This window comes from Garra rufa, chromosome 20 (assembly GCF_049309525.1).
Source record: "Garra rufa chromosome 20, GarRuf1.0, whole genome shotgun sequence".
Lineage (NCBI taxonomy): Eukaryota > Metazoa > Chordata > Actinopteri > Cypriniformes > Cyprinidae > Garra > Garra rufa.
Window position 1 is genome coordinate 21,678,109 of NC_133380.1, and position 20,619 is coordinate 21,698,727.

Sequence of the window (20,619 nt, forward strand, 5' to 3'; positions counted from 1 at the left end):
GGTGTCCCACAGGGGACAGTGACAGTTAAGGGGTTAAAGGTGTAGTTCACCCCAAAATGAAAATTTTATATTTATCTGCTTACCCCCAGGGCAAGATGTAGGTGACTTTGTTTCTTCAGTAGAACACAAACAAAGATTTTTAACTCAAACCGCTGCAGTTAGTCAGTCATATAATGGCAGTCAATGGGACCCAAGGCTTTGAGAGTAAAAAAAAACATACACAGACAAAACCAAATTAAACCCTGTGGCTCATGACGATACATTGAGGTCTTAACACACGAAACATTCGGTCTGTGCAAGAAACTGAACAGTATTTATATAATTTTTTACCTCTGATCCACCGCAATGTCCAACTGTCCTGAGCGTGTTCACAACAGCCGGCACATGACGAAGAGCAAGCAACTATAACTTCTGTCGATGAGGTTTAATAGTTGGGAGTTGGTGAAAAGTCAACACTCCAGGATGAGTTCGCGCAAGCAAAAGTAATCTTTTAGTATTTAATCGGTTTTAATAATCAGGGTTTAATTTGGTTTTGTCTGTGTGTATGTTTTTTTGACTCCCATTGACTGCCATTATATGACTGACAGACTGCAACGGTTTGAGTTAAAAAATCTTTGTCTGAAGAAACATTTCAAGTCATTTAAATCTTGGATGCCCTGGGGGTAAGCAGATAAACATAAAATTTTCATTTTTGGGTGAACTATTCCTTTAACATTCTTCTGTGTCGTCTTTGAAGTGCGCTTAAGTCAGTACCACAACGCACTATTCTAATGATGTCCTTACTACCTTTCTGGGCCTTGAATAAAATAACTTACTTTGTGTTCTGAAGATGAACGAAGGTCTTATGGGTTTGACTCTCAACAGTAAGCGGTTGTAAAATTCTAAAATAATTCATTTAAAATAGTCAACACTCCTGAAAGTCTCTGTATTTCCATCTATCTGAACAAACGAGAAGGCCAGTCAAGGCATCCACATTATTGATGAGCACAGACTGCAGCGATGTGGACACGTAACACTAAAGCATTGTAAAGCACTCATGAATTAAATTTGGCTATGCTGCTGAGCAATATAATTATAAGCAGTTTTCCCTAATTGTGGCTCTTAATAACACCCAGAAGAGTGTCTGTGCTTCACTTCAGTCATTGTAATGACTCCAGTTTTAAACAATTAGATGATTCATACACAACACTTGAGTTTAATATTACTACATGATGATGATGGAGATTTATATGAAGTGAAATATAAAAGTATTTGGCAAATTGTTAGATGTTAAACATGATATGCGTTGAGTAGGCCTATACACTTTGCAGTTAAATTACAATAGCTGTTTAATCTGTTAGTAATCCTGTTAATGGCTCAATCAGACTAAAAGCATTCATGTAAACACCTCAGTTAAGATGAATGAAATTTCAATTGGATTGGAATGGCGGTGTATAAATTAATCATATTGGAGATACTTGGATGTAAACAACAACATGGTTTGCATGGTTAATATACTTCTGAATACGTTGTCATTTTCAACAGCAGTAATCAACAAAATATGCAAGTTTTGTTTGGTTCAGTGGCATTGTTTACATTCCGTGCTGCCAATATGGCCGATTGAAGACGTGTCGTGAAAACGCTCTATTTGTGAATCAGACTAAAAAGAAATAAACTAATTTTAAGAATCTAAACTTAAGTACACTGTAAAAAATGTGCTGTAGTTCTGCAGCTGGTTGCCAGTAACTTACTGTAGATTTTTAATTTATGTTATTTACTGGCAACAGTTTGTTCAAAGTTAAATGAACATTAAACATTAACAAGTCTTTGTCTTTACAGAATAAAACTATAAAATAACAACCTACTGCAAAGCATTCTGGGAACCAGAAACCTTCATCAACCTTTTTCTGTTTTTTCCTTCAGATTTTGGTTCCCAGAATGCTTTGCATGAGGCTGTTATTTTAGTTTTATTCTGTAAAGATAAAGACTTGTTAATGTTTAATGTTCAATTAACTTTGAACAAACTGTTGCCAGTAAATAGCATAAATTTAAATCTACAGTAAGTTACTGGCAACCAGCTGCCAGTAATACTGTAATTTCTACAGATTTTGTTTACAGTGTAGAAATTTGATCTTGTAAACATAACTAAAATTTGAAATGTCCCAGCCAGAATGGGACTAAAATATAAACTCTGAAAGGAAAATCCTAAAAGAGATCAACATTTGTCCAAGTAGTTGCAAGGTTCCAGTTGTTTGAGGTCATTTTTGCTCAATCTTGAATATTTCCGTTTTAAACTAGATGATCTTAATGACATGTGTTTGAAAAACAGAATATGTTAAACTTTATGCACAGTTTCATGGCTTCAACTTCAATGCTCCAGAGATGAATTAGCACCAAAAACCATGGATAAAAGAAAATCATATTGAAATAGGAAAAACAGCAGTAAGTTCTCTCAAGTCAACAAATAATGACTGCGATGTCACGTCACATCATTGAAAGTGCTTTCTACATCAGTTACCTCTGACATAAATGCTCTAAAAGCATACAATTTAAACCACAAATTGCTGAAAAGACATGTAATTTCCACAATAGATGGATGGACTATAAACTCACATATTTTATATATATATATTGTTTTAATGGTTTTAAGTATAATGCCTGTTCTCCACTCTGGTTCTTAGATTAATTCAGTCATGGCCCACAGATTAATATAGGGTCATAAGCGGTATAATGTCAACTCTAAGAGTCTCTTTTTGGTTTTATGAGGTATTTCTTCAATAAGGGCTTTATAGACTCTTTTATAAATCTGTAGTGAACATGTCAGGTTTAATCTTTCAAAGATTAAATTAAAATGTAATCAATCTCTCTGAAGGTAAGAGAACAATAATAGTAAGTAAGATTACTTGAAGGAGCTAGTCAAAAGGCTTTCATATCTAAAATGTGGTAAGATAGGAGCATTTGTGTATGGAAACACATGATCATGGATAAAGAAACATCGTTTGATTGGAGGCCATTTGTAAACGATCTGAAAATGTCAGGGAAAAGCAGACATGGGCCACTGCCCTTAACGGCAAAGGCAGGTCTGACACTTTCCATTATGACTATAAGTTACGCCTGGGCTGTTTCACAATTTCATGGTTTTGCTTTGTCTGCAGTATCAGCCCTCAGAGGACCTCTGGGAACTATTTTTAACATGATATCATGCAGTCCGTGCCAATTTGCCATGCTTTTAAAATTGCCCCTGACACCCAGGAAAACTCACACTGAAAAACTGTGTGACTAAATAACCATCAAACAGAAATGTGTTTCATGTGCAAAAGTGGCACATGAGGTTGAGCAATTATTGATCGATATGGAAGAATCAAACTGCTCCTCCACAGAATAATACTGTCATTAAAGAGAGAGTTCACACAAATAGGCTATTAAAAATGTCACCATTTACTCACCCTCGTGTTGTTCAAAACCCGTGACTATTTCCGAAGCTTTTTGGGGGGTAATAAAGCATTTAAGCTTAAAAAGGACACAAAAGCTTCTAAAGTCATACTATAGAAACATACAGAGTTAATATTAATAATTGAAAATCTATTAGTGCTGCATTGAATCGAAGTCTTTGGTTCATTAACGGCATCTTTAAATCGTTCAAATTTTAATTAATCAATGAATCGATTAATCCGATTTTACAAAGACAGTCTTAATGATTCGTTCACGAATCCTTTTCTTGAGTTCATTTCACACCGACTGATTGATCCAAACGTAGTTGTTAAAAGTTCACTGCAGGTTAAAATGATCAGTCAATAGGCTACATAAAGCTTAGTCTGTTGCTCTCACTGTCAAGTGAATTCAAAAAAAAAACAACAACAAAAAAAAAAAGGTTGAAGCTCGGTCTGTTCCTCTCACATTTGTAAAACGAGTAAAGAGTTTCACTTAAAAAGATTCCAAAAGCATGACCCATTCATAAACCAGAAATCGCTATAAAACGCAGAACTGTGAGTTTGGATGGATGTCAAGATTCTTAGTGAATAATATTACCTTAAATTTTTGTTTCTGTCGTGTGAATTCAAAAGACTACATGAAGCTCGGTCTGTTCCTCTCACATTTGTAAAACGAGTAAACAGTTTCGACTCAAAAAGATTTGAAAAGCACGATTCATACACGAATCAGACATAGCTACAAAACAGCTGTGAGTTTGGGTGGATGTGAAGATTCTCAATTAATAATATTACCTTAAATTTCTGTTACTGTCGTGTGACTTCAAAAGACTCGAAGCTTCGTCTGTTCCTCTCACATTTGTAAAACGAGTAAACAGTTTCGACTCATTCACAAAACGGGCATCGCCACAAAACGCAGCTCTGCAAATTTGGGTTCATATCAACATTCTTAATTAATAATATTGCCTTAATTTGTTTCTGTGGTGACTTCAAAAGTTCCTCTCACATTTGCAAAACGAGTAAACAGTTTTGAATCAAAAAGATTCGAAAAGCACGACTCATTCATGAATCAGACATCGCTATAAAACGCAGAACTGCGAGTTTGGGTGGACGCCAAGATTCTCTTCTTCTTCTTCTTTTACGTTTTATGGCGGATTGCAATCATGACACATCAGGTGCATACCACCACCTACTGTATCGGAGTATGTAGCATGAATTATATCTTTCCACTTTATACAGACAAAAAAAAAAAAAAAAATTTACGTGACGCCAAGATTCTCAGTGAATAATATTACCTTTAATGTCTGTCGTGTAACTTCAAAAGACTTGACGAAGCTCCGTCAGTTCCTCTCACATTTGTGAAACGAATCAACAGTTTCGACTCAAGCAGATTCGAAAAGCATGACTCATTCACGAATCGGACATCGCTACAAAACGCAGCTCTGTGAGCTTGGGTGGCTGTCTGTCAAGGTTCTCAATTAATAATATTACCAGTGGCATAGCGCAAACTGCGTTGGCCCACCCGCAAGAGTGGAGGCGGGACCCCTCACCGCATAATTAGATGGGGGATTCACCTTTTCATTCAAAATCGTGAATTAGTACTGTGGAATTTAATAGTATGTAATTATTAGCCGCGCCCGCGCCCACGTTAGAAGCAGTAATGTCCGTGATGACACTGCTAGCAAACTCCTGAGTAACGTTACTGTCACTACTCGATCCGTACCTTTACACGATCTGTACTGCGCATGCGTGGAAACGTCTACTTCCTGTCTGAACTACGACGAAACAATTTACGGCAGTTTATAAAATAATATATAAAAACAATATATAATAATATTGTTATAATACTAACAATGTAATGTGTTTGTGACACTATCCGACCTGACGATCTGCAGAATTTTCAGGAATTTCTCCTTTTAAGAGAAAATTTTGAAGCTGTGTATAAAACGCAAGAGAATTCATTATGATATCGCTAAACTGTCGTAAAAAGTTGGCGGTGACAGGAAGTGGCAGCAATTCCGCGCATGCTCGTTACTCATACTCATTTTGCGCTCATAAGCTTCACTCTCTAAACAGTTGCGGAAATTCTTAATCGTGATTGGATAACAAGGACAACGGATATGGTCATAATCGCCAAACACGCTATGCTGAAATTACTACCAAAATAAAAGTCCTATACGTTCACGTTATAAAAACGCTTTATTTATTCTAGTCAATTTTTGGGAGGCCCCCCACAAAAAGGTTAAAAAAAAACATTCATTTACAATTCGGACATTGTTAAAAAATGCAGATCTGTGGATTTAGGTGGATGTCAAGATTCTCAGTGAATAATATTACCTTAAATTTATGTTTCCGTCGTGTGACTTTAATGAAGCTCGGTCTGTTTCTCTCACATTTGTGAAACGGATCAACAGTTTCGACTCAAAATAAAGATTCGAAAAGCACGATTCGTTCACCAAAACGCGGCTCTCTGAGGTTGAAATTTCAAGTTTCTCAATGAATATAATTTTGCATTCAATTTCTGTTTCTGTCTTGTGACTTCAAAAGACTCGGAATGTAACGCACGCTATGACTACTTTATTATTGCTAAAAGAAGTTTCTCAGTTCAAATACGACCTTTTCTATAACAACATTTTCCAATTCAATTTTCCAAAAACAGAGGAAAAGCTCTAATGTAGATCACATTTGTGCAGCTGGTTAAACCATAACACTGCCATCTAAACTTTCTTTCAAGACTCTTCTGACCACTGCTAAGTACATATGAGGACAAACATTCATCAGACAGTAGCACAAAGCATCTCAGGTTTCTGGCCTGTCAAGGACATTAGCTCTTTGCCACTATTTAAACCAGTTCAGATACATATATCAGGCTTATAACACATGGGACTGTGGTCATGGTTTATGGATAAATATCTGAAAACCATATATGTATTATCCAGCAGCTAAAACAACATTCTAAATGATATTTTTCATATCATATCGCTTAAACAGCAGCACTATTGACAGAATGATGGTTTAGAATTCAAACAGAGTTTTAAAATCCCAGATCGAAGATGGAAATGAATCCTTGAATTTTCATAAGCACTGTCATTAGCAATGAGGTGTATCAGTAAGCGAGACTAGCCATTTGGATCCTGTGGATGCTCAGTGGTCTTTTGCATTAATGCATGGAGCAGATGGCGAGCGTGTTGGTGTCTAATCTGAGTCAGAGATCACAAAATGTGGTGATGATGAAGAACCAAGAGCTGTCACTCAAATCTCTCACAGAAATACTCTTTAATTTCCAATACAGGACAAAAATCAGCAAATTAACGTGCATGCCTTTACTATTTTCTCTACATTATGCTTAGTACATAAATGAATCTATTGATACAAAATATAAAAATATGTGGTACATCATTTACAGATAATTTACATTACATCCTTAACTTAGTGAATTTCTTCATTCAATTGCGTATATACATCTTATTAATGGGAGTTTCAGCCCAAAGCATCAAACACCATACGAAAAAAAACATCACTGTGCCTGAATGGATTACATAACAAAAAAACATTGCACATAAGCTGTAACAAATGCGGCAACAGTGCTGCGGATTTAATATTTAAGAAGTCCTAGAAATAAAAAAAAAGTGTAACATCCAGAATAATTCAGAAATATCACATGGGAAAGCATGCATATGCTATTGAGCCGTGAACAAATTAAATTACTGCGTATTATTCACTGTTAGCCTTACAACACCGAAAAGCCTTTCAAACTATAGGGACGGGAACAAAAATCTTGTGCAAGGTTGTGGAGGATCAGCAGGTGCGACTTTTAGGATATAATGCAGTTCTTGCTTTTCCTACGTTTGCGTGTGTGTAACTGTCCTCGGCTTCCGAACTGACCGGAAGCGCCCAATCCTGAAGAGTTGTATTTACGCAGTAGCTCTTCGCTGGTCATGTACCTCAGCTGGACCGGTCTTGGAATGGGCTCGCCCAGAAAGTACCCTTCATCTTCAGACTCGGAAGATGAAGAACAGGTCGAGCACCAGTCGTCATCGTAATCGTACTGGTCCCACGAATAAGGGCCCTGGTGTCGGTGCAGCGCGGGGTTTTGAAGCGTAAGGTCGGAGGTTGTCCGAGGGCAAGGTCTGAAAGGCTGCTGTCTCAGCCTGCCGCTTCCACTGCCGTAGGTGTCTCGTGACCCACGGGCTAGAGGGAACTGGTCATAATCCTCGCGAACATTAAGCTGAGATCGTTTGAGAGCCGGACGGCGCTCGGCAACGAGGTTAAGTGCGTTGTCCGAACGGGAGCGCCTGGAACGGCGGGAACGATGGTGGTGGTGGTGGTGTCGACGCCTTGACTCTTCGTGGTCAATGCTTCGACGGTGGATCCGTTCACTCATGGGAGGTAGACGAGCATTATTGGCGTTACTAACCAAACTTGCACGATCCTCCTCCTGATAAGCAAAACCAGGTGGCAAGGGTTGTTCACGAGGGTATAGCACAGGGAATTTGACTTGCACCGGGGCTTCGAGCTCTAGGTAGGGCTGTGCGGAATTCAGGCTGCGGAGAGATTCAGAGCTGTGGAACTGGACGGAGGAGTTGAGGGTGCCCATGTTACTCTTTTCAGACACGTTCATCCCAGAATCCTTGCTCAAGTCTGGCATTGAGAAGCGGGACAAGTGCTCCTGCCGTTTACTTCCGCCATCCGCAGAGGTGCCTGTTGAGCGAAAACAAATGTAAGTCACATGTAATATTCTCTTGGATCCATAAACGAATGCAGCCTTGTAAGCATAAGAGATGTTTAAAGAGAACCCTGGGTATTAAGACTTGTTTGGCTTAACATAAATGATGTCTATTACTGAAATATGTAGTAAAAAGATTTACGTTATTTTAAGAAATCCACATTGTTCACATAGTAAGAGCAACAAATATTTGATCCCCTGCTGATTTTGTACGTTTGCCCACTGACAAAGAAATGATCAGTCTATAATTTTAATGCTAGGTTTATTTTAACAGTGAGAGACAGAAAAATAACAATAAAAAAAAAATGCTGAAAAAAAAAAACATTTAAAAAAAAGTTATGAATTGATTCCCCTATCAATCAGCAAGATACCAGGTAACGAGCTGAGATTAGGCGCACTCTCTTAAAGGGAGTCTAATCTCACCTTGTTACCTGTATAAAAGACACCTGTCCACAAAAGCAATCTATCAGATTCCAAACTCTCCACTATGGACAAGACCAAGAAGCTGTCCAAGGATGTCAGGGACAAGACTGTAGACCTACACAAGGCTGGAATGGGCTACAAGACTATCGTCAAGCAGCTTGGTGAGAAGGTGACAACAGTTAGTGCGATTACTTGAAAATGGAAGAAACACAAAATAACTGTCAATCTTCCTCAGTCTGTGGCTCCATGCAAGATCTCCCCTCATGGAGTTTCAATGATCATGAGAACGGTGAGGAATCAGCCTAAAACTACACAGGAGGATCTTGTCAATGATCTCAAGACAGCTGGGACCATAGTCACCCAAAAAGCAATTGGTAACAAAGCGCCGTGAAGGACTAAAATCCTGCAGCGCCCGCAAGGTCCCCCTGCTCAAGAAAGCACATGTACAGGCCCATCTGAAGTTTGCCAATGAACATCTGAATGATTAGGAGGAGAACTGGGTGAAAGTGTTGTGGTCAGATGAGACCAAAATCGAGCTCTTTGGCATTAACTTAACTCATGTTTGGAGGAGGAGGAATGCTGCCTATGACCCCAAGAACACCATCCCCACCGTCAAACATGGAGGTGGAAACATTCTTTGGGGGTGTTTTTTCTGCTAAGGGCACAGGAAAACTGCATCACATCAAAGGGATGATGGATGGGGCCCATCTACCATCAAATCTTGGGTGAGAAGCTCCTTCTCTCAGCCAGGGCATTGAAAATGGGTCATGGATGGGTATTCCAGCATGACAATGACCCAAAACACACGGCCAAGGCAACAAAGGAGTGGCTCAAGAAGAAGCACATTAAGGTCCTGGAGTGGTCTAGCCAATCTCCAGACCTTAATCCCACAGAAAATCTGTGGAGGGAGCTAAAGGTTCGAGTTTCTAAACGTCAGCCTCGAAACCTTAATTACTTGGAGAGGATCTGCAAAGAGGAGTTGGACAAAATCCCTCCGGAGATGTGTGCAAACCTGGTGGCCAACTACAAGAAACATCTGACCTCTGATTGCCACCAAGTACTAAGTCATTTTGCGAATAGGTCAAATACTTATTTCAGTCAATAAAATGCAAATCAATTTATAACTTTTCTGGATTTTTTGTTGTTGTTATTCTCTCTCACTGTTAAAATCAACCTACCATTATGTCGATCACGTGAAATGGTTGCCAGCTTACTGGTGCTACCTGTTGCAATTTTTACCATAACACATCTCGAAAAATAAAATACTGATACGATGATCACAGCTATTGAAAGAGTTTACAGTGGCAATGGATATAAGCGTAGGCTTAAACCAAATGTCGTACCATTGATTTTTCCCCACAAGGAGTCTAAGCGCCCTGGATATCGAGTGAAATCTGTGCTAGGAAACTCCTTCAGTGGCTGCGGCGTCATGACATGTGTCAACATCTAGCGTTTCTTGTCTCTGCCATTTGTACACTCTTTCAGTAGTTGTGGTAGACTAAAAGCCTCAAATGCATCAGGGTACAAGTGGAGAAAACAAAAGCAAGTATTTAACAAAGTCTTTAGGTTTTGGGTTTTCTGCTACATATTTTAGAAAGAGACAGCATTTATGTTATATTAAGCCATACAAGTCTTTAAAATGCTAGTGTAAAATGAAATACCTGTAGCATTAGATAGAGCTAGAGACTCCATAGATCCATGTGGTGTCTGCTCCAGTGGTGTAAGCTGTTCACTAAAGCCAAGTGCACTAATGGGGTTCCTGCTTCGGCCCATCTGCGGCCCAACATCCTTATCCTTCTGGAATACATGCAGGCTCACTGAGCGCTTATCCATAAAGCTGTTATGTGGAACCTCTTGAAAGCTCGCCTGTGTTCGCAGTGCAGGTGGGTAATAGTCCTCTGGTCCAGGCTGGAACCAGTTCTCATTCAAAGACTGTCCTTTCAGAGCAGATACGGGAGGTCTCTTTGCAGCCACAGGTTCCTTGGGCCTTGGATCTGCTGGGTGACCAGGAGACAGGTTTGAGGAATAGGAAGTCCGGATGTTGCACTGACTGAGCAAATGAAGAGGGTTTGTAGAGAGTTCATTACGGCTCTCATACCCAAACATCTCAGCCGGCGTCTTCCAGGATGGAGATTCTCTATTCAGGCTTGGCGTTTGACTGGATAGACTAAGCAAATCCATTTGTAGGGACAGTGGGTCAACTTCAGCCGAGTAACGCCCAGCTGAACCTTTTCCTCCCTGGGAACCATCTCCTCCGCTGCCGCCGGTATTGCTCTTGTTGGATTTGGAGCTGCTGCGCCGGGCCTCGCGTGAACGAGCGCTCTGAAATGCAGAATCCGAGGAATCAGAACCATTTTGGTCATCGCCAACGCTGCACGCCCGAGAGCAGAAGATCTGACCCTGCTTGGGTAGAAACGGACGACCGAGCAGGGACTTCTTACAGCGGGCACAACTAAAACAGGCCTCGGTGGCGTGCCAGTGCTGGCCATCATATGTCATCTGACCTTGGTCAATACCTGCAGAATCAGAGGATATCCGTTACACAGAGATCAAGTGCACTTATGCCAAAATTGAAATATGTTAAGATCGCTCACAAACTATTTGTCAATGACAAACAAACGTTTTTGAGAAATTAAGGTTTGTGAGGAAAACATTCCAGAATTTTTCTCCATATAGTGGACTTCAATGGGCACCAATGGGTTGAAGGTCCAAATTGCAGTTTCAATGCAACTTCAAAGGGCTCTACATGAGGAATAAGGGTCTTGTCTAGCGAAACGATTGGTTATTTTCTAAAAAAAAAAAAAAATTATATACTAGTGCAAGACAAGCATTTGTGGTTAAATTTATTTTTTTGTTGTTGAGAAAATGACCGATTATTTTGCTAGATGATAGAGCCCTTTAAAGCTGCATTAAAACGCATTCAACTCATTGATCCTCATTGAAGTCCACTATATGGAGACAAATCTTGGAATGTTTTCCTCAAAAACCCTTCATTTCTTTTTGACTAAAGAAAGAAAGACATGAACATCTTGGATGACATGGGGGTGAGTAAATCATCAGGAAGTAAACTATTCCTTTAACAGCACTGTGTGAAAATGCATAATGTGAATTTTGAATGACAGCTACTTAAAGTAAACAAATGCAGAACAAAGATGTCTTTGAAAGATTGCGTCCTCATGAGGTGTAGACGTGTTTGGAGAAAACTGATTATATGGTGTGCCGCATATTGCAGAAATGCATTTGATTTTAATCACAGCTCTCTTTAAGCAGCCACACTTTAATGGGCAACATCTGTTTTGAAAACCTGCACTGATGCTTCCTGTTTATAATCAGTTTCACGAAATTACTTTCTGTGGTTCTGTGTGGAAAGTAATTCCGGATTGAATTTACTATGAAACAAAAGTGCAGAAAGTGAAGGCCAGACTAAACCATCAACTGGTGCTCTTCTTGTTTAAAGGGTTAGTTCACCCAAAAATGAAAATGAGCCCATTATTTACTTACCCTCAACCCATCCTAGGCATATGAGACTTCCTTCTATCAGATGAATCCAGTTATATTAAAAAATGTCCCGGATCTTTCAAGCTTTATCATAGCAATAGGCGAGTGTTCCTCTTCAACAGGTCAAAACAATTCCAATAAAGTGCATCCATCATAATAGAAAGTGCCTTACATGGCCTCAGGGGGTAAATCAGGGGTGCCCAACCCTGTTCCTGGAGATCTACTATCCTACAGAGTTCAGCTCCAACCCTAAACAAATACACCTGAACCAGCTAATTAACCTCTTAAGTAGCACTTGATAATTACAGACAGCTGTGTTGGAGCAGGGCTGGAACAAAAGTCTGCAGGTAGGTAGATCTCCAGGAGCAGGGTTGAGCAACCCTGGGGTAAATAAAGGCCTCCTGTAGCGAATCAATGCATTTTTGTGAAAAAAAATATCCATATTCAAAACATAATAATCACTTTAATCTAGCTTGCGCTCACTGTTGTACCCTGAAGCCGTTCCAGGCATTGCGTATGCGCCGGCAAGTCTAGTGAAAACCAATGTTTGTTTACAGGAGCAAAGGAAGCAAAGTTACCTTACTTTAGAAAAAGGAAAACCAGTCTCCTCTTGGCTTATATCGAAATCCTCCGACATTCCTCTTTACTAATTTGTACAAATCCTTGTGCCCTCAGGACAGTTGGACATTGCGGTAGATCAGAGGTAAAAAATTATATAGTGTGGCGGGAGTCCCGAGGCACAATCAGCGTCGCCCTGGCAACTCACGCCAAACACCTGGACCTCATCACCACGGACCAATCGTTCACGGACGCCGCCCCTACAAAAGCCGGTTGCTCACCACAGATCACTGAGAAACTATCTCCGATGAGGTTGAAGCTTACCTGCTCTCTGCTCTCATTTCCCCCTACAGATTCGCCGTGAACGATTAGCCACCGTCACTTCTGGACACCGCCACCACCGCGAACTCACCTTCAAGCACCTACCCGTTTGCTTGCACCTTCCTGGGGAATTCTGCACGACAAGGACTTCACCTCTCACGGAGCACCGACGCACATTCACCTGCCACTTCACCGTTTCACTTAAGTCTGTTCAATAAACTCACCCTCCGGGGCTCAACTAAAAGTCTTGTCTTGTCGTGCTGTTCCCCGCCCGGCCACAAGGTGGTGGAGAATGCGGGCAAGTTTCCGGGCCTGAGAACACCGACGAGCAAGACTCACTGTTTGTTTACACCGCCATCTTGCCCCCATTCACTTCCGGTTCTGTTTTTTTCAGGGCGCGCCGCTCCCCGAGATCATGGAAGAACTGGTCAAACAACTCACCGAGGTTAGCGTCCGCCAGCAGCAATGCTTTGAACTGTTGACGGAGCAACATGGACAGATTCAAGGATATTTGGCAGAACTACGTGCCCCGGCTGCTCACACCGTCCCGCTGCCGGACCCCCGCGCCGCCGCCGCTCGACTACTACCTAAACTGACCGCAGATGATGATATTGAGGCTTACCTCAAAATGTTTGAGTCTGTCGCTCGCACAGAGGGTTGGGCGAGAGGAATTTGGGCGGAGATATTGGCACCGCTGCTTTCTGGTGAGGCCCAACGGGCGTATTTTTCATTGCCAGCAGCAGCACAAAATAACTATAGTGAATTAAAGAGAGAAATTTTAGGGCGTTTGGGGCTTTCAGCCGTTGCGGCTGCACAGCGTTTTCATGACTGGGAGTTTAAAGCACGGTTGCCAATTCGCGCTCAAATAGCCGATCTGATGCGGTTAGCAGAGCATTGGTTACTAGAGAACTCGCCATCTCCGGCCCAGGTAGTCGAGAAAGTAGTAGTCGACCGGGTGCTGAGAGCGCTACCGCGTTCAATGAAGCAGGCGGCCGGGATGAAGGGTCCAAGAACTCTAGCCGAGCTGGTTGACGCCGTGGAGCTGGCGGACGCAGCCTTCCACCGGGAGGCCGGGGAGCGAGCGCCGCCTTTCCCCCGGAGGGTGAACCAGGAGCGACGCACGCCAGAGGCGCACCCCCGCGCAGTATACAGACCGCCCAGTCCCCGCGACGAGCCAATGCCCACCGATCCACCATCACCGACCCCCAAAGCCTGGATGACCGGCTGCGTGGTGCACCGGGAAACGCCACCAGGAGCCCCCACGACCTTCGTCATGATTCGAGGACGACGGTATCGGGCCCTCCTCGACTCCGGAAGTTCAGTCTCCCTCGCCAGGCCCGGACCCCTAGAACCCCGGCCAGCCCCCAAGTCAACGATGCCTATCACGTGTGTCCACGGTGACACCCGTCAGGTACCTACAAGTCTACTTACCTTTCGTAGGGATGGAAAAGCCTGGACCCTGGAAGTCGGAGTCGTAAGCGACCTGCCGGTCCCATTGCTGTTGGGGCGCGACTGGCCGGGGTTGGAGGCTGCCCTCGCCGAAGCTGCCCGGTCCCCTCGTCCTCGGCACCACCAGCATCGGCCGCCGTCGCGGGGATCTCGAGGCCATACCAACCTGTTGACAACCGACAGTGGGAGAGATGGTGAGTCCCCCTCCCGTAATACTAACCTCTTCCATGATGTCTTCCGGCAGGTTACGGGCGGGGGAGACTTTGGCCGCGCCCAGAAGGAGGACGACCGGCTGAAGCACTGTTGGCGACAGGTCCGCATCCTGGAGGGAAAGGAAGTCCTCCCGGCACCTCACCCTCTCCCATATTTCGTCGTCCAGAACGGTCTGCTATACTGCGTCGCGGAGCGACGGGGGGAGGTCAAACACCTGCTGGTCGTCCCAAAGACCAAGACGGAGCTGGTCCTAGAGTTGGCACATTCGCACCCCATGGCTGGTCACCTGGGAGCCCAAAACACGACGCAACGGATTCGGGATCGATTCCACTGGCCCGGCCTGGAGGCCGAGGTCAGGAGGTTTTGCCAGGCCTGCCCTACGTGCCAGCGCACGTCACCCAGAAAACCTCCCCCCAGCCCGCTGATTCCATTACCCATCATCGGGGTGCCCTTTGAGCGAATCGGGATGGACATCGTGGGGCCGTTGCCGAGGTCTGGCCGGGGACACGAGCACATCCTCGTTATCGTGGACTACGCCACCCGGTACCCAGAAGCAGTCCCCCTCCGCCAAGCCACCGCCAAAGCCATCGCTCGCGAGCTGTTCCTGCTCTCCAGCCGGGTGGGTCTACCGTCGGAGATACTGACCGACCAGGGAACCCCCTTTATGTCCCGGCTAATGGCTGACCTCTGCCGGCTGCTGAAGGTAAAGCAAGTGAGGACCTCGGTCTACCACCCCCAGACCGACGGGCTCGTCGAGAGGTTCAACCAGACCTTAAAACAGATGTTGCGACGGGTGGCCGCCGAAGACAAAAAGGACTGGGATCTGCTCTTGCCTTATGTGCTGTTCGGCATCCGGGAGGTACCACAGGCCTCCACAGGGTTCACTCCCTTCGAACTCCTCTTCGGCCGGCAACCCCGTGGCCTCCTCGACGTAGCCCGAGAAGCCTGGGAGCAGCAGCCGGCAGTCTACCGGACCGTCGTCGAGCACGTCCGAGACATGCGGGAGAAGATCGACCGGGTCATGCCGTTAGTCCGGGAACACCTGGTGAAATCCCAACAGGCCCAGCAACGTCTCTACAACCGGGCGGCCCAACCGCGGGAGTTCCAACCTGGAGATAGGGTGATGGTCCTGGTCCCCAACGCAGCCTGCAAGTTCTTGGCCCAGTGGCAGGGGCCCTACACGGTTGAGGAGCGAGTGGGCCCAGTTAACTACCGGGTAAGACAACCCGGCCGAAGAAGAGTAAACCAATTATATCACGTTAACCTGTTGAAGAAGTGGATCGGGGACCGGGACCAGCTCGCCGCCCTCGCCTCCCAAGATCCCGCGGTTGTAGATGTCAATCCCAACCTGTCAGCCACACAGAAGACGGAGCTGCGGCACCTGGTCGGTCAGTTCCTGGACGTCTTCTCCGACAGCCCCGGCCAGACTAATGTCCTAAGCCACGACATCTGCACCCCTCCGGGCGTCCTCGTCCGGCAACGGCCCTACCGAGTCCCAGAGGCCCGCCGGCAGGCTATAGAGGCGGAAGTTCAAAAGATGCTCAAGCTGGGGGTAATAGAACCATCACGGAGCCCGTGGTCCAGCCCGATTGTCCTGGTCCCGAAGCCCGACGGCACCCTGAGGTTCTGTAATGACTACCGACGCCTAAACGACATCTCCGACTTTGACAGCTACCCCATGCCCCGAGTGGATGAGCTCCTGGAACGGTTGGGGAGGGCTCGGTACATCACAACACTCGACCTCACCAAAGGCTACTGGCAAGTCCCCCTCTCGGCCGACGCCAAGCCCAAAACGGCCTTCTCGACGCCCTCGGGGCACTGGCAGTACCGGGTTCTCCCCTTTGGCCTGCATGGGGCCCCCGCCACCTTTCAACGACTAATGGATGTAATCCTCCGTCCCCATCAGGCCTATGCCGCAGCGTACCTCGACGACGTGGTCATCCACTCGGAGGCGTGGGAAGACCACCTGGAGCGGCTGCGCAGGGTGCTGTTGGAGCTTCGCCGGGCTGGACTAACCGCCAACCCCCGCAAATGCCACCTAGCCATGAACGAAGGCAGGTACCTCGGCTTCAAAGTGGGAAGAGGACTCATCCGGCCTCAGGAGGACAAGGTCAAAGCCATTATGGATGCCCCTAAGCCATCCACCAAGTCGCAGGTACGTGCCTTCTTGGGGTTGGCGGGTTATTATCGGTGCTTTATCCCCGGCTTTTCCTCTATAGCCGCCCCTCTGACAGACCTGACCAGGAAGGGACAGCCAGAGCGGATCCGTTGGTCTGGGGAAACCGAGGAGGCCTTCCGGCGCATCAAGGAGGCCCTGACCACCGAGCCCGTCCTGCGTGCCCCAGACTTCAACTGTCCCTTCCTGCTCCAAACGGATGCCTCCGACACGGGATTGGGGGCCGTGCTCTCCCAGGTCCAGGAGGGAGAGGAGCATCCGATTGTGTACATCAGCCGGAAGCTGTCCAAGGCCGAGCGCAACTACGCCGCGGTAGAGAAAGAAGCTCTCGCCATCAAGTGGGCAGTCCTGGAGCTGAGGTACTATTTATTAGGTCGACATTTTACACTGTTTACAGATCATGCACCGCTACAGTGGATGGCCCGGGCCAAAGACACTAACGCCCGGGTCACGAGGTGGTTCCTCTCGCTCCAGGACTTCCACTTCGATGTGCGCCACCGGGCCGGATCCAGCAACTCCAACGCTGACGGACTCTCTCGGTCTTGGGCAGCGTATGCAGGTCTGTCAGGGGTCATTCCCCTCCCACCCCCTGTCTCCCCTTTTGTTTCTGCCACCAGGACCAGGACGTCGCTTGGGGGGGGGAGTGTGGCGGGAGTCCCGAGGCACAATCAGCGTCGCCCTGGCAACTCACGCCAAACACCTGGACCTCATCACCACGGACCAATCGTTCACGGACGCCGCCCCTACAAAAGCCGGTTGCTCACCACAGATCACTGAGAAACTATCTCCGATGAGGTTGAAGCTTACCTGCTCTCTGCTCTCATTTCCCCCTACAGATTCGCCGTGAACGATTAGCCACCGTCACTTCTGGACACCGCCACCACCGCGAACTCACCTTCAAGCACCTACCCGTTTGCTTGCACCTTCCTGGGGAATTCTGCACGACAAGGACTTCACCTCTCACGGAGCACCGACGCACATTCACCTGCCACTTCACCGTTTCACTTAAGTCTGTTCAATAAACTCACCCTCCGGGGCTCAACTAAAAGTCTTGTCTTGTCGTGCTGTTCCCCGCCCGGCCACAATATGCACAGACCATTTGGTGTCTTAAGACCAAAATGTATTGTCCCAAGCCGCAAGGTTTAATTTGGTTTTGTCTGTGTATGTTTTTTCTGACTCTCAATCCCGTGGGTCCCATTGACTACCATTATATGACTGACAGACTGCATTGGTTTGAGGTAAAAATCTTTGTTTGTGTGCTACTGAAGAAACAAAGTCACCTACATCTTGGATGCCCTGGGGTAAGCAGATAAACATCAAATTTAGATTTCTGGGTGAACTATCCCTTTAACCCTCAGAGCCATGCGAGGCACTTTTTATTATGGATGGATGCGCTTTATTGGACTTCTTTTGACCTGTTGAAGAGGAAACACCCACCTATTGCCACGATAAAGCTTAAAAGTACCAGGACATATTTTAATATAACTCCGATTGGATTCGTCTGAAAGGAGGAAGTCATACAGACCTAGGATTTTTGGGTGAACTAACCCTTTAATATCATAACGTTAGACAGAAAGCAGGTCAGTCGTCTCTTGGCAGTTGCTACAGGGCAATTTCTGCCAGAGCAAAGTGGAGCGTTCTTGCGTGGACACTAGAGGATTTCAGGTCGGCACTGATGGATGGGCTCTTACCGATGTGTTCCCCACAGGAGTCGCAGTACTCTGCGTATAGGGACTCAAAGCAGGTGCAGCAGTACGGCCGTCCCTCTTTCATGATGTAACGCTGGCCGCCCAGAACAGTCTCGCACTCGAAACAGCAAAAGTGCTTCATGTGCCAGTGCCTGCCCTCTGCCTCTGTGCACTCATCTGCTAAAATGATCTGTGAGACAGATAAGAGATAAGAGTGAGACCACTTTTCTGCAGTGGAAGTGACAGGACTAAAGCTAAAGCCTCCGCTGAGGCAACAGACCGAGCTGCAGCACAGCAGTAACTCTATTATCACTATAGAGATGAAGTTCTGTAACCATGGTAATCATGCAATGTATTCAGCTGTCTTTACACAAAATCAGAACGAGAGAAACAGGGCTCATTGTGCGCAGTCTTTAACCACACAATAAGACGTCTCAATTTTAAGCAGTTTAGAACGTATTAAGCATTTCATTTCTTTTGCACTCCAAGGGTGCGATCACATTTGCTTTTGTATGCCAAAATTTCATAAGTGAAATGCTGTCATCTCAATAGGAATCCATGCGATTGGGAAAAAAAATTTCCTCATGTGGATTTCGCTGTGGGTTAAAATTTTGCAGATGTTTTGATCACACCTTAAAGGGATAGTTAACCCAAAAATGAAAATGCTGTCAATAATTACTTACCCTCATGTTGTTTCAAACCTGTAAGACCTTCGTTCATCTTCAGAACACAAATTAAGATATTTTTAATGAAATCTGAGAGATTTCTGACCCTGCATAGACAGCAATGCAACTGACATGTTAAAGGCCCAGAAAGGAGTAAGAACATTGTTACAATAGTCCATGTGACATCAGTGGTTCAACCTTAACGTTATGAAGCTACAAGAACACTTTTTGTGCACAAAGAAAACAAAAATAACAACTTTATTCAACAATTTCTTCTCTTCCGTGTCTTTGACGTGCATTCACGAGAGTATTACAACTCATGCGTAAGTTACGTTGCTGTTTATGCAGGGTCAAAAAGCTCTCGGATTTCATCAAAAATCTCTTAATTTGTGCTCCAAAGATGAATGAAGGTCTTACAGGTTTGGAATGACATGAGGGTGAGTAATTAATGACAGAATTTACATTTTTGGGTGAACTATCCCTACAATCATAGCATTATTTTCTTGAAAAACACATTAATAAACAATGTTTTATACTATTTAGCATTTATTCAGAATGATATTTCAAATATCTGCTGTGTTAGATTAGGTAATAATGCTTAATTAGCACATACATACTTATATAATTCATGTTTTCTAATGGCAAAGTGAGAGTGTCTAACCTCATCGCAGGCTGAACAGCGGGGTTTGAGTCTCTCAGCGTGGTGGCGGCCACAGAAGATCTTCCCATCCTGGTAGAAGTAGATAAGATCCACCAGCAGCTCGTCGCACATGCTGCACACAAAGCATTGTGGGTGCCAGCACACCCCGTGGCCCGCCCGTGAAGCAAAGACGGCAATGTCACCTCCGTTTATCTGTCCCCCACACTAAAATTGAGAGAAACGGATAGAGAGAGAGTGTTAAAGGGTAGGAAGAAAAGTTAAAAAAGGAAATCTTGGTGACATTTATAGGTCATATAGCAGCAGGGTAAAAGAGTAAATCAATAATAATTATCTCAGACTAATATTTTGTGTTTACAGTCTGCTACAAACTAATATAAAATTCTTATTATATAAGTTTAAGTAAAAGTAGAATAATAAAAAATAATAAAAACTCTTGTATTACTGTATAGAAGCTTGTTTCTGCAACTGAATACAATTTAAAAAAAAAAAAAAAAAGGTAATTTTGACTTTTTTATCCCAATTGTGATACAAACACGCAATTGTGACTTTTTCCTCAGAATTGCATGAAATAAATTTGCAATTTAGACTTTTCTTAGAATTGAGTCATATAAGCTCGCGATTGTGACGTTTTCCTTTAGAACTGCGTGATATAAACTCAGAATTGAGCTTTTTTCTTAGAATTGTGAAAACTCGCAATTTACACTTCTCAGAATTGAGTGATATAAACTCACAATTGTGACTTTTTTCCTAAGAATTGCGTGATATAAACTCACAGTTTAGAATTTTTATTAGAATTGAGTGATATTAACTAACAATTGTGACTTTTTTTCCTCA

General features: G+C 44.4%; 1 protein-coding gene across 2 annotated transcripts in view; it reads right to left on the bottom strand.

Moving 5' to 3' along the window:
• Positions 1-6,664: 6,664 nt before the first annotated feature.
• The window catches only part of prickle2b (prickle homolog 2b), an 81,440-nt gene continuing 67,485 nt past the window's right edge, over positions 6,665-20,619 (bottom strand). For both annotated transcript variants that reach the window (XM_073825688.1, XM_073825687.1), the window contains exons 5-8: positions 19,786-19,989; positions 18,463-18,649; positions 10,218-11,072; positions 6,665-8,108 (exon numbers count right to left, since the gene is read on the bottom strand). In XM_073825688.1, the coding sequence (XP_073681789.1) occupies positions 7,222-8,108; positions 10,218-11,072; positions 18,463-18,649; positions 19,786-19,989 (2,133 nt within the window). In that variant the 3' untranslated portion in view covers positions 6,665-7,221. The remainder of the gene's footprint in view (positions 8,109-10,217; positions 11,073-18,462; positions 18,650-19,785; positions 19,990-20,619) is intronic.